Below are 17,687 nucleotides of genomic sequence, written 5' to 3'. Positions count from 1 at the left end.
GACACCAATTCCTCATATTCTCTCTCATAACAACAGCCTCTGTTACTCTTGTTGAAGGAAACCTCAGGGAATCACTCTGCCCCATTTCTTGATATGCATGCAGCAGTGGCATGGTTGGTGGAATATAACATCTCCTGACTCCAGTGAAAGGGAATTTAACCCTTTGCGACCTACCAAATGGGATTGGGGAGGCTGCCCGAACAGTCTGTCCTGACAACACTTGAATGGTTGTCATAAACTCCAAACTTTAATTACTAAAACCCAGTTGTGTTGTTCATTGGCTGGCAATTGATGTGAGCTTATTATGTGAACTTTGAAGAATATCTGTAGTTGTCAAGTGAACTATTTTAGCCATTTGGCTTTTCATGTGAAAATGAGTGGGCATGAAGTGACATTGGAAAATCCCAGTTATCCCCAACTGTGCTTTCAAGTTGAAAAACAGATGATTAAAACAGAAATTTCTCATTGTATGAATCAAAACTCTTTTCTTGACTTTTACTGCGTCTGCCCCTTTCACTCGTGCGGATTGTCTCACTTCATACATGCATAACAAAGTCCAAAATCTTATCTGCTTTCAGTTTGGTAGAATTAAAGCAAAGTGCAGTTGTCTAGTTACCCAATATTTTAGAATTGGGTATCAGTTTTTGGGAGTTTTTAAGAACCTTTTTTAAGGAAGAAAGAAAAACTTTTTGCCTGGTCTTTGTTTAGCCCTTTAAGCTTATAGAGGCAGTTCCTTCCTGTGATTAATATTTCAGTTCCCCCACCCCACACTCAAACTGGGACCACTTTCTGGTTAGGTAATTTTGCCAACAATGATCAAAATTTGTGGCTTTCTTTTCAACTGATCCATAGGGTTCCAACTTCCAATTTTCAACCACAAAGCCAAATGTGCTGCGAGTGGGACTTGTCATTCCATTGGGCGATCACCCCAGTACCTTGGAATTTCTTGTGACGTGTGGAAGTCATTTCTGGCAATCTGCTTGAGCTGGTCCTCATTAACTCTTTACATTAATCTATTTCCACATTTCGTCCTGCACTTGGTTTCTTCCTATGATGCGATCGATGGATGGTATGGTTGTTGCATTAACTGCAATTTAGGCCTTGGACTTGCCAGCCGCTAGTCTGTAAGCCTTTTGCCAACTTACCATCTACGGCTTGTTTTGACAGCTAAATCGCAAGCTGGATTTCTTGGAAGAGGAGAAATAAGAGTCGTTGCATTTGAGTTTAGTTTGTCAGAGCCTTAAGATTTTAGGTTGAATTATTGGCTATGATAATCAACTGGGAACTTAAAAAGGTTTGGAGACTTTGATCAGATAGGTAATGACAAAAACAACAATATATTTCCTTCCAGCACAAATATGACTGTTTTAACTGTCTTGAGTCTGACTCAGAACAATCCAACATCCTCCGGAAGATTTTCAAGATTTGGATTTTGATGAGGGATGGAGATTTAAGTTGGAATAAAATGTTAAAGAGTCCGGAACCACAATGATCAGCTCTTGAAATTGAATTTTTATTTTTTGTGTGTTAACGGACCCATGTATTTAGCTGGTCTAATTCCAAGAATGGCTTTCAGTCTTTCCTGGCTGACATATGTCGGCTGGTAGGCATCTCCAAAGGAAGGTGAACCAGAGTTTGGCTTTCTCATTTATTCCTTCTATCCTACAAAATCTTGACAGGCTCTGGATGACATTTTTTGATTTGGTTTCAAGACGGCTGTCAGACTCTTGACTCTATTACATAAAATTATCTTTTTATATTTTGAGTGATTAAATAATTAAAATTTTGAGGTTAGATAAAATTTTAAATAATTTACTTTATTTTTTCTAATTAATTAACTCATGATTGAGTTAGTTTATTTCAAGTTATTTTAACTCATTTATATGGTAAAAATGTCTATTTTTAGCTATGGCTGGTTTAGCTCATATGTTTTTAGGGTCCTCAAAAGAAAAGGAATCAAGTGATAAGGAATTGAACAAGTTGGCTAAGTGCAAACTTCACTGAACATGCAGTGGTATTTCAGACATAACTCAAGTTACAGAAATCTAATCAACGTGATTCTTAGACCATTGGAAAGCTAAAAGAAAGGGTTACAACTTTCATGTTTATAACTTCACCAATTCTGATCTGAGCATAGTCAAAATCATGTTAGAAGTAGCTTGATCAGAGTATTTCTACACTAGGCAGCTTGAAGAAACAAAGCATGGAAACAACAAGCACAACGTTGCAGCGCCAAGCCCGTAGCACTGCAGCGTTGTCCTAGTCAATCAAAATCCCTCATCAAATAGAACCTCCAGCCCTACAGCACCAAGCTCTCAGCGCTATAGCGCTATCCAACACTACAAACATTACCTTTGGTAGTAAACTCAGCACTGCAGCGCTGTTCAATGAAGCAACACTGCCTTTGGCAGTGAACTCAATGCTATAGTGCCAGACACTTAGTGCTGTAGTGCCAACTTAAATGTTATTGGACCTTCCAATCTTTCATATCAAAGGGCCATGTGGAATGGTATAAAAAATGGCCTTTTTAAGGCTGAAAGGGGGGCTTTTTGGAGGAGCAACTTGAAAGGCAAAAAGGAGCTTTCCACAAGGAGAAAAGAAAAGGAAAAATCTTGAAGAAGAGCTTGACAAAGCTGTAGCAAATAGAGGTTTCTCTCACTAGCTTGTTTTTCTCTTTTTAAATCTCCTTGTATAAATGTTTAGTTTTGTTTAAATTTTGTTGTGGGATGTTGAAATGTTAAACTAAACTTTCATTTCTAGGATTATAGTAGATATTAATGTATAATTTGGATGCTTGATTGACTATTACTTGTTTTATGGAATATTTAGTGTTTATCCAAATCTGTCCTTATTTTTCATTTTATTGACTGATCACTAACAAGATGTGTATAGATTTTTAGATAACACTTGACAAAGTTAGTTTAAAAAGATCATGGTTTGAGTAATATATGATCATTGCAATTAGGAATTAATTGGGTGATTTGTTAATAGGGTAAACATACACCTATTAACCATATACAATCAATTTATAGGACTTTACAATATTTCGACGGAGAATCATACATGCTTAAAGATCCTAAGGTAGCATTAGTTTTCCATAAAGTAAGTAATTAGTCAATCTTAAGTCCAAATAAAGCATTAATTAAAACCATAATCCTAGGTACTTCTCCACTGTTTTCCAACTTAATTTACTTGCAATTTATTTTAGCTTAGTTCACTAGTTTAGCCTTGCTACTTTAATTTTCATTTTCAATTAATTTCAATTGTAGGTTTCCTTGGATAAGATTAGATTGCTCAATTTAAGTAATTAGTAAGAATTTAGATACATTTCTCTAAGGGATCGACAAACTTAACTTATCACTATATTATTTGTTACGACCGTGTGTACTTGCACTTAGTTTTTGCTTATATTTTACATTTAATTTTGAGCACATTCAATATCACACAAGCGAGTTCCACAACACAAACCCAAAGAACTACTTCTTTTAAAAATTCTCAAATTTGGTGAAGGTTTGCCTTTTATCATAACCAAGCACAACTCATCATAGTTCTTAGGATTTTGGGAACACAGAAGTCACATTCCTTGTCTGCAACTCAAGATATCTCATGGCCTTTGAACATCTTGATTAGATAAAGGATTCTGACAAATGGTTCTGGATTATCTACGTAAAAGCTGCAAATGATTAATATTCAATTCTGTAAATAGTCATGGCTACTTTTGCATTTTCACTCGTCATTATTGGTTAATAATTCAGTATTTGACAAGACAGTAGCCTTAGTTGTGCCCACTTTGAGGTAAAGAATAGATCTTTTCATTGATATGCCATTGTTAAATGCCTTAAAGCTTCCTATTATTCATCGTAGCAGCGGCCTTTTACCCGTTCATTAATGAAAAATCATTAACTTTTTAAGTCAGAATAAGATCTCCTGAGAAAGCAAAGTTAGCCATTAGTAGGACCACCAAAGATGATGCTAGAGCCACCCTTACAATGCCTCTTTAACTGTTCAACCATTTGCATTTTAATTATTAAAAGAACTGGTTTGAATTGGAAGTACTTCTATGTGGTCTCAAAAAAATCTTTATTTACTGGGTCAACTTATAATGAGAAAATGGCTGGCATTTTCATGGCATTCCTTAGAGCCAGACTAAACTTATCTGTAAAATGAAAAAGCATGGAAAAGATTGAAAGAAACATGATCAGACAATCTGTATGTATATCAAGACCACAAAGAGGATGAGAAGAAGATGGGGGCATGACATGATTTCAGGATTTCAATCAATCGTTTCCTTGACCTCAACTTGTGCTGCATCTTTTCCAATTTGCCTATCAATGTTGGAATGTTATGACTAGTTAACAGCTTCTCCAAGCAACCTAGTTTGGAATTGAAATTCCTACTGCTCATGTTTAAAGAGGTGTTGCTTTAATTTTATAGTGCAAAACTTGACCACTTACACTTAAACATTATTATTTCATATAATTTGTCATGGTACTATTTCTTGGTACTCTAGGCCTACACGTTTGATAATACCAATTAATTGGACATGATGTTTGGCGAACCTTACCTCCATTTGAGCTTGTCAATGTTATGCAAGAAAAGATAGTCTTCACCAACTAGATTTGCATAACTTGGGAAATATTTTGCCTTGTACCTCTATTTTTCAGTAGTTAAGATCTACATTGATTGTGAGCTACTTTCTTCCAGCTAAGCCATCTAAGGTTTACCTCCTTTAGTCGGCTAATAATTAAAGCTAATTGAATCAAACTATAGATTTGTCATTTTTGTGTACATCTTTAAGGGGAGTCTCTTCATTTCTTTATTTTAGTATGACTATTGTTATTACTATTACCATTTTTTCTTATCCTCCATTTTCAATGTGGTTCTTATACTATATTTGAACTCAAAAGACCTTTTTTTTTTCCTTCTATTACCTCATTTTCACAATTTAAAGGCAAAATTAATCCTTGGATAACCTCGGATCAAACCATTTCATGTTATTGTTTTTAAGTTTTAAGAAAGTTTTCTTTGATAGTTTTAGTAAGTTGCCTTACTGTATTATGGGAAAGGGTACTTTATTGCATTCCAAGCTTTATAGTTGGATATGGCCATTCACCTACATGAAACTTCTACAAAACATTCTCTATTCTAGACTTGGAAAAGATTTACAATATAAGGGTAAATCTATCATTTTAGGGGTTCAAACAGTATTGAATACAACTACATGCATACGAAGAAGGAAATTTAGATCACAGTTTCAAATCTGCTGACCTTGTATAATTGCTCAATAATGGTTTTTGGTTGCTAGTTTTCCATTCAATGTATGTTGATAATGTAGACTCATTATGATGCTCTGAACATGTCCAAGCATGCATGAAATTAAATCAAATTTTATGATTTGTTTTCTTCATCAGTTCATCCTTTAATATCTAGAGCAGTTCTAAATAATTGATTATTTTGGTCAAAAGATGGTTGGTAAATAGATTTTCATTACCTTTAATGAAATATTTACTCCAACAATTAAGATGTTTCTTTGATTATTAAGGTACAACATTTACAGTGGGTGGAAGGAGATTAAGTTTTTTTAAAAAAGCTTGAACAGTTTTTGCCTCTTTTAAGTTTTCTGTTTGGAATCATGCTTTGCACCAAAAATAAGAGCAAAATATTGGATCTATAAAGTTAATCGCTAAGATGTGCGTCAATGTTAGCAATAAGTAGTCTATATAATCTCTACAACTAACAGTAATAGCTGAGGTCAGTCAGAGATAGAGACCTAAAGACAAATGGTTGTACTTTGTAGGTGTTTAACTAAATTTTGTGTTATTTAAACGGTTATTACATTTGGATTGAAGAATTTTATAATTCATTGTTTATGTAGTTCAGGATATCTTGTCGAGTCTGCGATTTTTTATTATAGGAAAGAACCAAACCTCTAGTTCTAATATGTCTTTGTAGACTTGACAATACCTTTAGTTTTGATATTGTTCTCAGAAGTCAGAACCATGTTGATCTAAAATCAAATGTTATATTATTTCTTTTTTTATTAACAATGTTTCTTTTACCATATAAAATTTATAGAGTTTTGGAAAGATTTGATCTTGCGCTCAGATTTAAAGACGAAGCGTAGCCATCAACTTCTAAGCCAAAAATATATGTTTGTTCTGGCACTAACACATTGTTGCAATTCAAATTTAGAGTTAAAGGTGTAAATAGTGAAAACTACAATGAGATTAGAAAGCTCTCAAAAGTTAGAAGGAGACAATATATTCACTATGCAGCATCAAAGATTATCATCAGTACAAAAATGGAAAACAAAGGCACCAATACTTTCAGTTTTATCTTTTTTTTGCTCTAAGTAAGTTAATAACTAACACTATAAGGGAGACAAGAAATGCTGATCCTGCAAACATTAAAGGTTTACGCAGCCTAGTCTTTTTTCGTTTCTCGTCCATAGTTGCTCCTTCGATTGGACCTTTGTCAACGTCCATTTCAGGAGATATATCCATGCTACTTTCATTCTCTTGGCGATGTTCTTTCTGGTCAGTTTCTTCACCGATTTCACCTTCCATGTTCTCAATTTCATTTTCCTGATCTGATTCATCTCCAAGTTGTTTTTCAATTGAAGTTTCAGCTTCCTTTGGCTCTTCATCAGGTTCAGGTTCCATTTTTGATTCCCGAACATCTACTCCAATTTCCAACTCTTCTGATTGTTCAGAAGTTAAATCTTCTGCTTGATCATCCTCATTTGTAGTTTTTCTGTCTTCAGCTTGACTTAGTAGTAAACTTGGTAATTTTGACTGTTGAGTCATTTGATCTACTGCATCTTCTGTTTCTTCTTCCCATGTTTCTTCCGCTGGTTGTGGAACCTTTTGTCTCTCATTAGTTGGTTCTTTTTCTTTTGGTTCTTTAATTGATGGCATCCCTATCATCTGTGGTTCAACCATTTCAGGCTCCATTGCTTTTGGTTCTTGAAATTTTGGTGGAGTAGAAGGAATTGCCACTTTTTCTTCCAGGATCTCTTGCGGTGTGTCCAAAACCTGATTGGTTTCCTCCACTGTTTCAATTTGAGGTTCTTCTCGAATTATCTCTTCAACTTTTTCAAGCTTCTCAAAAATTGCATTTTCCACTGCCTCTGGTTCTTCTTTCTTAATCTTCTCTTCAATTTCTTCCTTTTCCTCTGACTTTGGGTTTTCTGGTTCTAACTCAATACTACTTTCTTTCTTAACCTCTTCTTGTGCTTCAACTTGACTTTGATTAATTTCTTTAGTGGTTTGAATCTTTTCCTCAACAATATCCACTTTTGCTATCTCTTTAGGTTCCTTGTTTTCATCTAACTCTACCTTTGGTACCACTTCAAGTTTCTTTTTTTCAATAAGCTCTACCTTTGGTACCTTTTCAAGTTCTTTCTTTTCAACCAATTCTTCCCTTGGTACCTCTTTAGGTTTCTTTTTTTCAACAAGCTCTACCGTTGGTACCTTTTCAAGTCCCTTCTTTTCAACCAATTCTACTTTTGGTTCCTCTTTAGGTTGTTTTTTTTCAACAAGCTTTACCTTTGGTAGCTCTCGAGGTTTTCTCTTTTCAACAAGCTCTACCTTTGGTATCTTATCAAGTTCCTCCTCTTCAACCAATTCTACCTTTGGTATCTGTCCAAGTTTATTTTCAACAAGCTCTATCTTGGGTACTTCTTGAGGTTTCTTCTTTTCAACAAGCTCTACCCTTGGTACCTCTTGAGGTTTCTTCTTTTCGACAAGCTCTGGCCTTGGTACCTTTTCAGGTTCCTTCTTTTCAACCAATTCTACATTTGTTACCTCTTCATGTTTCTTCTTTTCAATAAGCGCTACCCTTAGTACCTCTTTAGGTTTCTTCTTTTCAACAAGCTCTGCCCTTGGTACGTTTTCAAGTTCTTTTTTTTTAACCAATTCTGCCTTTATTACCTCTTCAATTTTATTTTTTTCAACAAGCTCTACCCTTGGTACCTCTTGAGGTTTCTTTTTTTCAACAAGCTCTACACTTGGTACCACTTCAGCTTCTTTTTCTTCAACCACTTCTACTCTTGGTCCTTTTTCAACTTCCTCTTGTACTTCAACCACATCTTCCTTTGGTTCTTCTTCAACTTCTTTCCCTTCAACCACCTCTTCCCTCCATACTTCTTCTTCAACTTCTTTCCTTACAACCATCTCTTTCTTCCGTACTTCTTCCTCAGCTTCTTTCCTTTCAAACATCTCTTCCTTCCATACTTCTTCTTCAGCTTCCTTCCTTTGAACCATCTCTTCCTTTAATACTTCTTCAACTTCTTTCCTTTGGAGTACCTCTTCCATTAGTACTTCTTCAACTTCTTTCCCTTTAACCACCTCTTCCATTGGTACTTCTTCAACTTCTTTCCTTTCAGCCACCTCTTTCATTGGTACGTCTTCAACTTTCTTCCTTTGAACCACCTCTTCCGTTGGTACTTCTTCAACTTCCTTCCTTTCAGTCGCCTGTTCCATTAGTACTTCTTCAGCTTCCTTCCTTTCAACCACCTCTTCCCTTGGTACCTCCTCTTTAATCATCATAGGCTCTTCTTCTTCTTCAATCCTAATACCACAAATTCCTTTAACTTTCTTTTTCATGATAATTCTTAAAATTGATTCTTCTTCATTGTACTTAGCTTTTATTCTTTCCAAGTTGACAACATCAGGAATACGAAAGACCTTTCTAAAAGCCTTTATCTCAACCTCCTTCTTGCACATAATCCACCCTAACATCACCATCTCCTGAACAGGTTTCTCCCCCTTTATGGCAATCCGATTCCCATCTTTATTTATCTCAATGAAGATGTTCTCCCTTCTAAAACCTGCATGAGTGTCAAATCTTTCATTGACATCATAATATCAACACCCATGGAAACAAAGTTCCATAAAAATAAAGAAAAAGAAGAAGAAGAGAGGGACCTTTGAGATGAGCAATGAGGATGAACATATGGTCAGTTTCTCTAGACAAGAAAACAGGACCAAAAGGATCTTTGCTAATCCGAAGATCGGTTGTTGAAGTGATATCATCTCGAGTATGTGTAATCTTGAGTCCTAATTCCAGCTCCATGGCTATTCTGACTTGGTTTGTGCTTGATTAAAATTAGAAGAAGATGAACATGGGTAATGAGGCATTGCTGAATAGGGAAAATTAATGGAAAGCATCGTGGTGTGTGTTATAAGAGAAAAGGATATATTCGTTGCTTCCCAACAGGACCTTGTGTCAAAGGACGGCACAATAACAGTTGAAAGTCGGTTGCTTTTATTTTGTATTGCCTTGGCCACAAAGCTAAGGATATTTCATTTACAACAAAATGTGGTCAAAGACTTGTATTCATAATTGAGAATAGAGAGAATATGTATGGCACAGCAGTGCCGTGTGTTGGGAGCACTAGAAATCTATAATTGAGACAAAACTCCAAATGCTTTACATTATTTTGACATCTCCGGTGCCTGAAATATAAAATCTTAAAATGTTACCAATACCTTTGCAGTGAAACATTGGGTGCAACCAGAAAAGGTGCCATTTCGGTATTGCCCAAATTAAGGTTGCATTTGGGTCCATAATAGGGGAAAAAACCGTGGCCTTTCCTGGTGTTAATTACCATACACTCAAAAGTTGAAGTTGGATTCCTTTGGCAACTTTATTGAATACAAGGACTTGATTTTACCAAATCTTTTGCTATAAGTAAGCATCATAATGATTAATATCTGGTCATAAGAAACAAATAAAGAACAGGAATCCCATAACTAGGGGATTAATGGGAAGGGTATGGATAAATAATGCAAGATTAGGCTAGTGTTGCTAATGTTGCTCTGAATGAGAGAGAAGCTCATGGATCAGGCTTAGTTTAATCAGGACTTGAACCTGGAAAAACTTGCACAATTATCCCAAATGAACAAACTCTTAATCATATATAGATTTGAACTTTTACTAATGCTATACTAGTTAAAAATGCTTTTAATTAATTTAAATGAATCTAATAAATTGTTTATTTGATGGGGCCAGGCTGGGGCAACCTACTGCTCAAGTTTGTAGTTTATATTCATGAAATGCTTGCATAATTATTGAATATTTACCCATACTAAGCAACTCAATTTACAGGAGACACGGGCTGGTGGTCTTATAAATTGGATACGCAGGCTCAATGTGTTTTCATAAACTTATATCCAAAAAGAATTCATGTTTTATTTTTTTTCCTTGGCCATGAAAGAATGTTCATAAAACAATAAAAATAAAGAAAAAGGACACCCAAACTTGAACCTTATTAAAACTATACATATCCTCTCCCAATCCAATTAAAAATCAACACTTAATATTCGAATCCAATTAATAATGCTCACAAAAAACCCAAAATAATACTGATTATAAAAGTATCCTTTACCATCTTTTCTTTTAGATCATGTAATAGGTAGAAATTTTCATTTCAGAAAAAAAAAATCAATGTTATTCTCCCTATATAGAGAGAGAAATAAAAAAAATGTAAAACCCTTAACCTTTGTTTTACTAAGTGTAACCTTTATGTGTGTTTGTTTTTATTTGATAAATAAAAGCATTATATATATATATATATATATAAATATAAAGAAGCTTAAAAGTTTAAAATTCACTCTACCCACAAATATGAAATATCTTTCAATGTCCTTACTCTAAGCTCATCCAAGAACAATGTATAGATTTGTTTCGTAAGAAAAAGGAAAAAGGAAAAAGGCAGAATAACATGCAATGATAAGTGGATTCAAATTAAATTGTCCTGAAGATGGAAAATGTGAAAAAAAAAAAAAAAAGAGAAGAGTGGGGGAGGGATGAGAAAAAGTAAAAGTAGAAGTAATCAATAGCATGGCAAAACTAAAGAGCAAAAGTGGCAATGATTCCAAAGTAGGGTCTAGATGGCATTACCTTTCTCCTCACAAAGAGCTTACCATATAATCATGGACCTTAAAGCTACTTTACCCTCTAATCACTCCAAATATATTATGTTTTAATGTACAATAAATTTGGCCAACCCATTCCCTCCAATCCATCTCTCTCTTCTTACAGCCCAAGCAAAGCCACAGATAATAGTGCCATTGGAGCTGCAAGGAACCCCACCACCGCCTGCAACCACCCAACACCCCATCAAGTTGGTTCTATACACATAGATACATATAAATATCACCGTAAGTTTAAACTGAATCGGGTTATACATTTGCATTCAAAGGAGCTTGTAAATCTCTAACTGTGTGTCACTGCTTTGACAGTGATTAAGTTTTAACAGGGATACAATGGAACAGTTGATTCTGATCATTATTTATTGCAGGAATCCAACAAGTAGGAATAGCACTAACACGTTCTAGTTTGTCACAGGAAGCATAGTATTATCACAAGATGGAAAGTATCACTAGTATTTTCAAAATAGTTTAGATTTAACTTAACAGTTATTGTTACTTTTCAAGAAATAATAATGAATATTTTATTACTTTTTTATTCGTCTTTTGTATTTACAAAAAAAATATAAAATAAAAAATCCTAGTATTTTCAAAGTATTGGAAAAAAAATATCGAAGTCTTTCATTGGGTAAGCATGTAAGGACTCATGCACTGACAGAGAGAAAAATAAAATTTGTACCTGCCCTCCATGAGCAGAGGTGGGCCAAGGGCGAATAGTGGCAGAGTCAACTTCACCAGTAGGCAAAGGAACTGCAGGGTTGCTGTTGATGAAAGGGATGCCACCACCTTTATCTGGCACCAGAGTTGGTACTGCCACCGGTGAGCTAGCGCTTGGTGCTGGTGAAACCGCCTGGCGAGGCCGGAATGGCCATGGATATGCTGGGGAAGATGACACAACTGATCCACCGGAAGTCGGTGCTGGAGCCGGTACTGGAGGTAATGCTGGTGAAGGGGTGGTTGCATTTTCTGGAGGCAGCGCGGGAGAGACTTTTATGGAGAGCTTTTGAGAGCCTTGGCATGTTTTGAGGGAGCCATTGTTGAAAGTAAAGTAGAAGAAACCAGGGCGAGAAGGGTGCCACTGCACATTGTATAAAGGAAGTTGATTGGGAAATTAGTGCTTTCGTTTTTTTTTTCTTTCTCAGCCTTGAAGAATCCAAGAAAAGTTCAGACAGGAATAAAAAAACAGAACCTTTAAGCAAGCTGTAATATTGTAAGAAAAGGAGTGGTAATCATGACTTATAATGAGCTAAGAAATCTTTGACCAATTTGGGAATAGGATACCAATGGCAAAGAAAACAAGCAGTTAAGCCATTCCTGAAATAAACCCAGTTGAATTTTGGTAGAGAGACATACCGCATAGGAGGTGGAGTTGGGTTTGGTGAGAAGTGTAGCTTGGGTGAAATTGCAGAGGTTGAAGGCATTTTTGTTCCGGAAAATATAGAGGTTGTAGTGATACTTGTGTTTGAAAACTGAGGAGATTAAAGACAAAAAGCATAGGAATGTTAGTTGGTAGCTGAACAAAGAATCAGTAAACCAGTAGTCAGAACCAATAATATTGAACTTTTTGGTTGCTTTTAAAGTAAGTATACTTACTTATTGAGTCTCCCACATTAACACTGGGGTTTTCCCACTCTGAAACACCATCTACCAGGATTGTTGCAGACTGGGAACCTAAGAAGAATGGGAAGAGAAGAGAAGTGAGAAAGAGTAACATGGAGAGGATCTTCATGGACTCTTCAGCTTTGGGTTTAGCTTAGAAGGGTTTGTAGACCTTTGTACCAAGCTTTATTATTTCTCGCTGGCTTTACGGACCTCGGGGGGATTGTGGAGCAAAGGAAAGAGGGTTTTGAAAAATGTGTTGAGAGGGAGAGAGGGACAAGGTCAGGTGTGTTTGGCTTTAGATAGGAAGAGTTTGAATGGATGACAGACATGGATACATGGGAGGATGTGTAGGTTTATATTATTTTACACAGTAAAAGGTCGCATGATTTTGTTTGTGGAAAAAACTGACCTCTCTTAACTTTCAAAAAAGGAGGGAGAGATAAATAAACAAAGAAAGAATGGGAAATGGAATTCGAGATTCCTCTGGGAGAAATGATGGGGATTATTATTATAAAATGATTAGCTCAGTCATTATCTTTCCGCTGCAACTCTCTATTTCCTATTCAAATAATATATATATATGTATTTGTTTTTTGGCTTTCTAGGAGCTCAGGAATCCGAGTTGCTTTCCTCAATGTCCTCTGCTTTTCACTCTTTTTAGCTTAATTTTATTGACTGCGATCCAAAATAATCCAATGCGGATGTGGTGATGCTCATACTTTAATGCTCAAGAGAATAAAATCTCTAAAGAAGGGTCTTGTTAATTTTCCTTTAAGTAGAGAGAGGAGACTCCACCTCAACCCACGGAACTGTCCGGACTGAAGACTTAAGAATGAAAGAGATATGCACTCTAATTTCCTTTCTCACTTGTCAAAAGGCCCTTCATTTTGCCTTCTGCTCTCTTTGGTAGTATACATGGAAAACTACAGCAAAATGATCTCTCAATCTCACTATGTTACTTGCTTGAGATTGTATAAATCTATAGGATGTGGTCCAATTTCCTTATTATAGACAAATTAGATGCTTGTCCATACTCCAGAGTAAGAGCACACAAGTTTTCATAGAATATAACAGAAACACACAAGAATATGAATATCCAAGCTGACCAAAGCACATCAATTTCACATTTCTTATCTAATACCACATGGTCCTAAGTACTACCGTCACGTTAAACGTTTCAAAAGTAATCAACATGATGAAGAAAGTAAGATATCTTAGAAAATTTAAAAACGTGAACATTGCACATCCTATCAACTTAACTTTTTGAGAAAAAAAGTATCGCCCGTGACACTAATATGAAACTATAATAACAAATAATCAAAACTTTAACAAGAAAGATTAATGTGTAATTTGGGTTACCAAGTATGGTGGGGCAAAACGATACACCGTCCCCTACTTCAGAACAGAACCCTTGAGAGAGCTTTTGTTTGGAATTGAGAAAAGAAGGGAACTCGTGCACATAAAAAACGACAGCTACAACAGCCTTGGTACAGATTGTTACTTTCGAAATGGGACCAACTCATGGCAAGAATATAAGGACTAAAAATCGCAGAGACAATGACAAGTATTAAACGACAAACCAACTGTCACAAAAGCCACCTAAAGACATCTACAAGACAATAAAATATTTGGCAGAATATAATCATTCAAAACCCAAAAGTTATACTACCATAGGGTGCCACACACACACACACACACACACATTTACCCATCAACTACTAATAATTTGCTTTCTTAATTTTCTGTTTGTCGATGGATAATATGGATTTTTATCTAATACGTACACTCGTTAAATATTTTTATTGATAAATAAATGTTTATAAGTTTGTTATGTTATTTGTAACATAACATGGCATGACTATTTATGTGGCTAACATTATCACTATGTAATCTATTATTTATTTCATGGGATAAATTATTATTATTTCAATGTTCGAAGAAACCCAGAACCAATTATTAAGTGGGTTTCTCAATTGAGCTTAGCCACGATCTACATCCAGGCTCAGGCCCGGACTAATACTATTGACTGAAAAAGCATCCCAAGAAGGCTAACGATGGAAGAAGAAGAAGAAGAAGCAGCATCAATAAACAAGCCTTTTTCAAACACTTGCAACACGATTCCAACAAGGAAATCAGAAAGCAAGCTCTAACTACTATAAACAGATCACTCCTGGGCCCATCTATATTTTGTCAAAGGGCTGCCACAAGTTGTCACCACATAAATACACTATACTTTGTTCCCCACTGCACATCAGCTACAGGAGGAACTCTGGGTCACTAGCTACATATACCGACTTATGCTGCCCTATATTCCTTTGCCACTAATCTTCTATTCAGTAGCAAGGAGCTTTTTCCTTCATGCTTCAGGTTACAATACCCCTTTTCACTTTGTTTACATATGAAGAAACACAACTGCTCTAAGCAACTATCAGCTTGGAATTACTATTCAAAAGAAGATAAATTTAATGGTGTCCCTGCTACCCTTTCTGTTACCCCCCTCCTTTCCTCCCCTATGTCAGATCTCAAAAAAATAATTATCTACCATTGCAAAGAACGAACTCTACGTAGGACACGTGGTGGTCTTCGCTGCTCCACAACTGGAACCACCTTCTCCATGAGCTGCAGTACAAATCAACATGATAAGCAACTATTTAGGAACTTAATAGACCCAACTTATTCCTGGATTCTCTGTCCTCCATAACATCATTTCTCACTCCAGGATCATGTAAGAATTAAAACAAATACTGAAGGCCAAGTGATGTACAAGACGGCAAGCAACAGGCTAATAATAGACTCCATATACACTGACAAATTGCAAAATTCCTCACCCAAAAATAGATACTCTCAACTACTAAATTAAATTGCTATGTCTTAGAGAAAAAAAAAACACAAGAAAAGAAAACATTCACAGTTTCTTGAAACATTCAAAACTGTTTCTTTTAACAGAAACATTTCAAAGCATGCTAAATGAAACATGCAATAACAAAGAAACTCAGTGAGGAAGCCACACACTTAGTTGCATTATTTTACAGGAAAAAATATTACAGACAACAATCACTTAAAATTAGAAACTGATTACTTTATTTCCTTAAATTCATTCATTTCTTAATTAGTTTCCCAGGTTTTTCCATAAACATTGGTCACACCATATTCTACAAAAACGTCTCTTGTTTTGCTGACTTCAAGTAGAAAACCATCCCATTCTATTAAGAAGCACAGAAGCACACTAGTAATATTCCTTAACATAAATTAAATTAGCACACCACCACTCTATTAAGATCTTCACCCACCTCCCCTGCCCTGCCATGTCCTGCTCTACCCTTTCATTTTTCCTTCTTACATATTTCAACTTTACTTAAAAACAGAAATATATTTGTTTAGTGTAAAAGATCATGTTCTAAACCTTTCCCTTTTAATTTGCTATTACAGATTTAGTTTTGTTGTCTATTCCAGCTACACTTGCCAAGTTAACATAAGATCAAACAAGGTCTTTCTTTATTTAGACCAATACCACTGAAACAAATTAACCATTAGTCTACAACTTATTCCACGATAAAAGCAGAGATTCTTTACCTGCTTAAACCTTTCCTTAGTCCTCTCAGCCTGCAAGTGAAAAATTTCCGTTAGACAAAAACATACAAAATAAAACTGATTATATGAAAGATGTTGCAATGCATTAACATGGGAAGTACAGTATGGGAAAATATATAAAGCATAAAATAAAATACAAAAAAAAAAATTGTGGGCAATTGCTTCTCACACAAAATCGAAATCCTAAAAGTTAGATCTTCGTTGTGCAAGAATTTCCTTCTGACTAAAAGCATTCCAATGTGCTAACTACATATAATGTATTCCCAGAACCATTTGCTAGAATGAATGCTAATGAAATCCCATCTTCATTTATTTTGCTTGGGAGGTCACGGGTGGAGGGCAGTGTGACAGCAGCAGAAAAGAAACATTGAGATTTAAGTATTCATATGGAAATCAAAGATCTAATTCAGCGACGTACATGGTGACATGCAAAATGATCACTTACCAGAAAAGAGAACACATGAAAATGCAAACAATTAGCCCTCAGCATGAAAGTAAGCACATACAAGAAAAAGGATCATACATATGATCCCATGGATGGAATAAGCAAGTCACAATTACAAGCAATGAACAAACAGACTCTCACCTTCTGATTGCTTGTTTTAAGTTTATATACATGCAAACTCAATTATGATGTGATTAGTTGTTGCAAAGCTTAATACACAAAGCAAAACTAAGATGAGTTTGCTGCTGGCATAGTTCCTCTCATAAATGACACAAACAATATTTGTGATCTTGTTACAAAAACAACTGGAAAAGTCTGAGAGAATCACATGATTTCTCCCTTTTTCTTTTAGTTTGATCTCACTGTCGCATTATTGATGTTATCACACTATCCAGCTACAGTAATCATAGCAATTTATGTACAAGAAAATTCACATCTCCGGCTGATAAAACCACTATCAATTAATTAAAAGTCATTTCATGTTTTGCAGCTGCAATAAAGTTCTTCAAAGCATTCTATTTTTAACTGAAAAGAAAAGTAAATAGGTTAATGAAAGAATACAATGCCTAAGAAACAAAGGATAGAAGGAAATCCTCATACTTAAGCAGTCAGGACTTGAGACCCTGAACATGAAATACGAATGTTTAAAGGTAAAAACCAAGTTAGTTCCTTACTAGCAGTTGGCTTAAACACTTCATACAAGACATCCATAAAAAGTGCAAGAAATGTCCTGCATTGAATACATTTTCGTAGGCATAACAAGTGTAAGACATCTCCCGCACAAAATAAATTTCGGTTTTTAGATGCGGTGTGTATGGGTGTGCATGCATGCATGTGCACATGTGCTTGATTTATTGCCCTTAGGCATATGCTCAAGTTACTTAACTCGTAATTAAGATGACCGTAACATCATGAACTTGTACATTTAAGTGCATACAGGAGGATACAATGCAACCCTATGCCTATATATAGTAAAGGACCAGCTGGACTATAAACAAAATATATAGCAGAAATTTTCTTGACTCATAGTGAATAAAGAATATTTTCGATAAAACACCTGAAGCTCAAATGATGATGTTGAGATTGTTGAGGGACACCACAACAAGAGACTATAA

At 35.4% G+C, this 17,687-nt stretch overlaps 3 protein-coding genes across 3 annotated transcripts in view; all 3 read right to left on the bottom strand.

Annotated features, from left to right (window-relative positions):
- Positions 1-6,174: 6,174 nt before the first annotated feature.
- On the bottom strand, positions 6,175-9,463 carry LOC110416844 (uncharacterized). The gene is made up of 2 exons (XM_021428962.1): positions 8,928-9,463; positions 6,175-8,830 (listed from the first exon to the last, which is right to left on the bottom strand). Exons 1-2 carry the CDS (start codon positions 9,073-9,075, stop codon positions 6,333-6,335), a joined length of 2,646 nt encoding a protein of 881 aa, XP_021284637.1. The 5' UTR covers positions 9,076-9,463; the 3' UTR covers positions 6,175-6,332.
- A 1,272-nt stretch (positions 9,464-10,735) lies between these two features.
- On the bottom strand, positions 10,736-12,980 carry LOC110416960 (Cupredoxin superfamily protein). Its single transcript, XM_021429115.2, has 4 exons — positions 12,528-12,980; positions 12,288-12,403; positions 11,614-12,012; positions 10,736-11,103 (listed from the first exon to the last, which is right to left on the bottom strand). The coding sequence occupies exons 1-4, from the start codon at positions 12,661-12,663 to the stop codon at positions 11,041-11,043; spliced, it is 714 nt and encodes a 237-aa protein (XP_021284790.1). The 5' UTR covers positions 12,664-12,980; the 3' UTR covers positions 10,736-11,040.
- A 1,613-nt stretch (positions 12,981-14,593) lies between these two features.
- LOC110416865 (Basic-leucine zipper (bZIP) transcription factor family protein) overlaps positions 14,594-17,687 on the bottom strand; it is a 5,032-nt gene continuing 1,938 nt past the window's right edge. Inside the window, exons 3-4 of the mRNA XM_021428990.2 lie at positions 16,110-16,139; positions 14,594-15,155 (exon numbers count right to left, since the gene is read on the bottom strand). Of these exons, the coding sequence (XP_021284665.1) occupies positions 15,075-15,155; positions 16,110-16,139 (111 nt within the window). The 3' untranslated portion in view covers positions 14,594-15,074. The remainder of the gene's footprint in view (positions 15,156-16,109; positions 16,140-17,687) is intronic.

The sequence above is a fragment of the Theobroma umbraticum genome, unplaced genomic scaffold, assembly GCF_002168275.2.
Source record: "Theobroma umbraticum cultivar Fairchild unplaced genomic scaffold, ASM216827v3 scaffold_51.0, whole genome shotgun sequence".
Taxonomy (NCBI): Eukaryota; Viridiplantae; Streptophyta; class Magnoliopsida; order Malvales; family Malvaceae; genus Theobroma; species Theobroma umbraticum.
Note: the sequence above shows the minus strand (reverse complement) of the source record. Positions and strands in the feature narration are given on the sequence as shown.

Excerpts from the sequence above, each read along its gene's own strand:
- LOC110416844 (XM_021428962.1), bottom strand. The coding sequence starts at position 9,075 with ATGGAGCTGGAATTAGGACTCAAGATTACACATACTCGAGATGATATC. Across the intron at positions 8,831-8,927 it reads CCTCATTGCTCATCTCAAAG|GTTTTAGAAGGGAGAACATC; the intron begins GTCCCTCTCTTC and ends ACACTCATGCAG.
- LOC110416960 (XM_021429115.2), bottom strand. The coding sequence starts at position 12,663 with ATGAAGATCCTCTCCATGTTACTCTTTCTCACTTCTCTTCTCTTCCCA. Across the intron at positions 12,013-12,287 it reads CCAACTCCACCTCCTATGCG|TGGCACCCTTCTCGCCCTGG; the intron begins GTATGTCTCTCT and ends TACAATGTGCAG. Across the intron at positions 11,104-11,613 it reads CCTCTGCTCATGGAGGGCAG|GCGGTGGTGGGGTTCCTTGC; the intron begins GTACAAATTTTA and ends GGGTGGTTGCAG.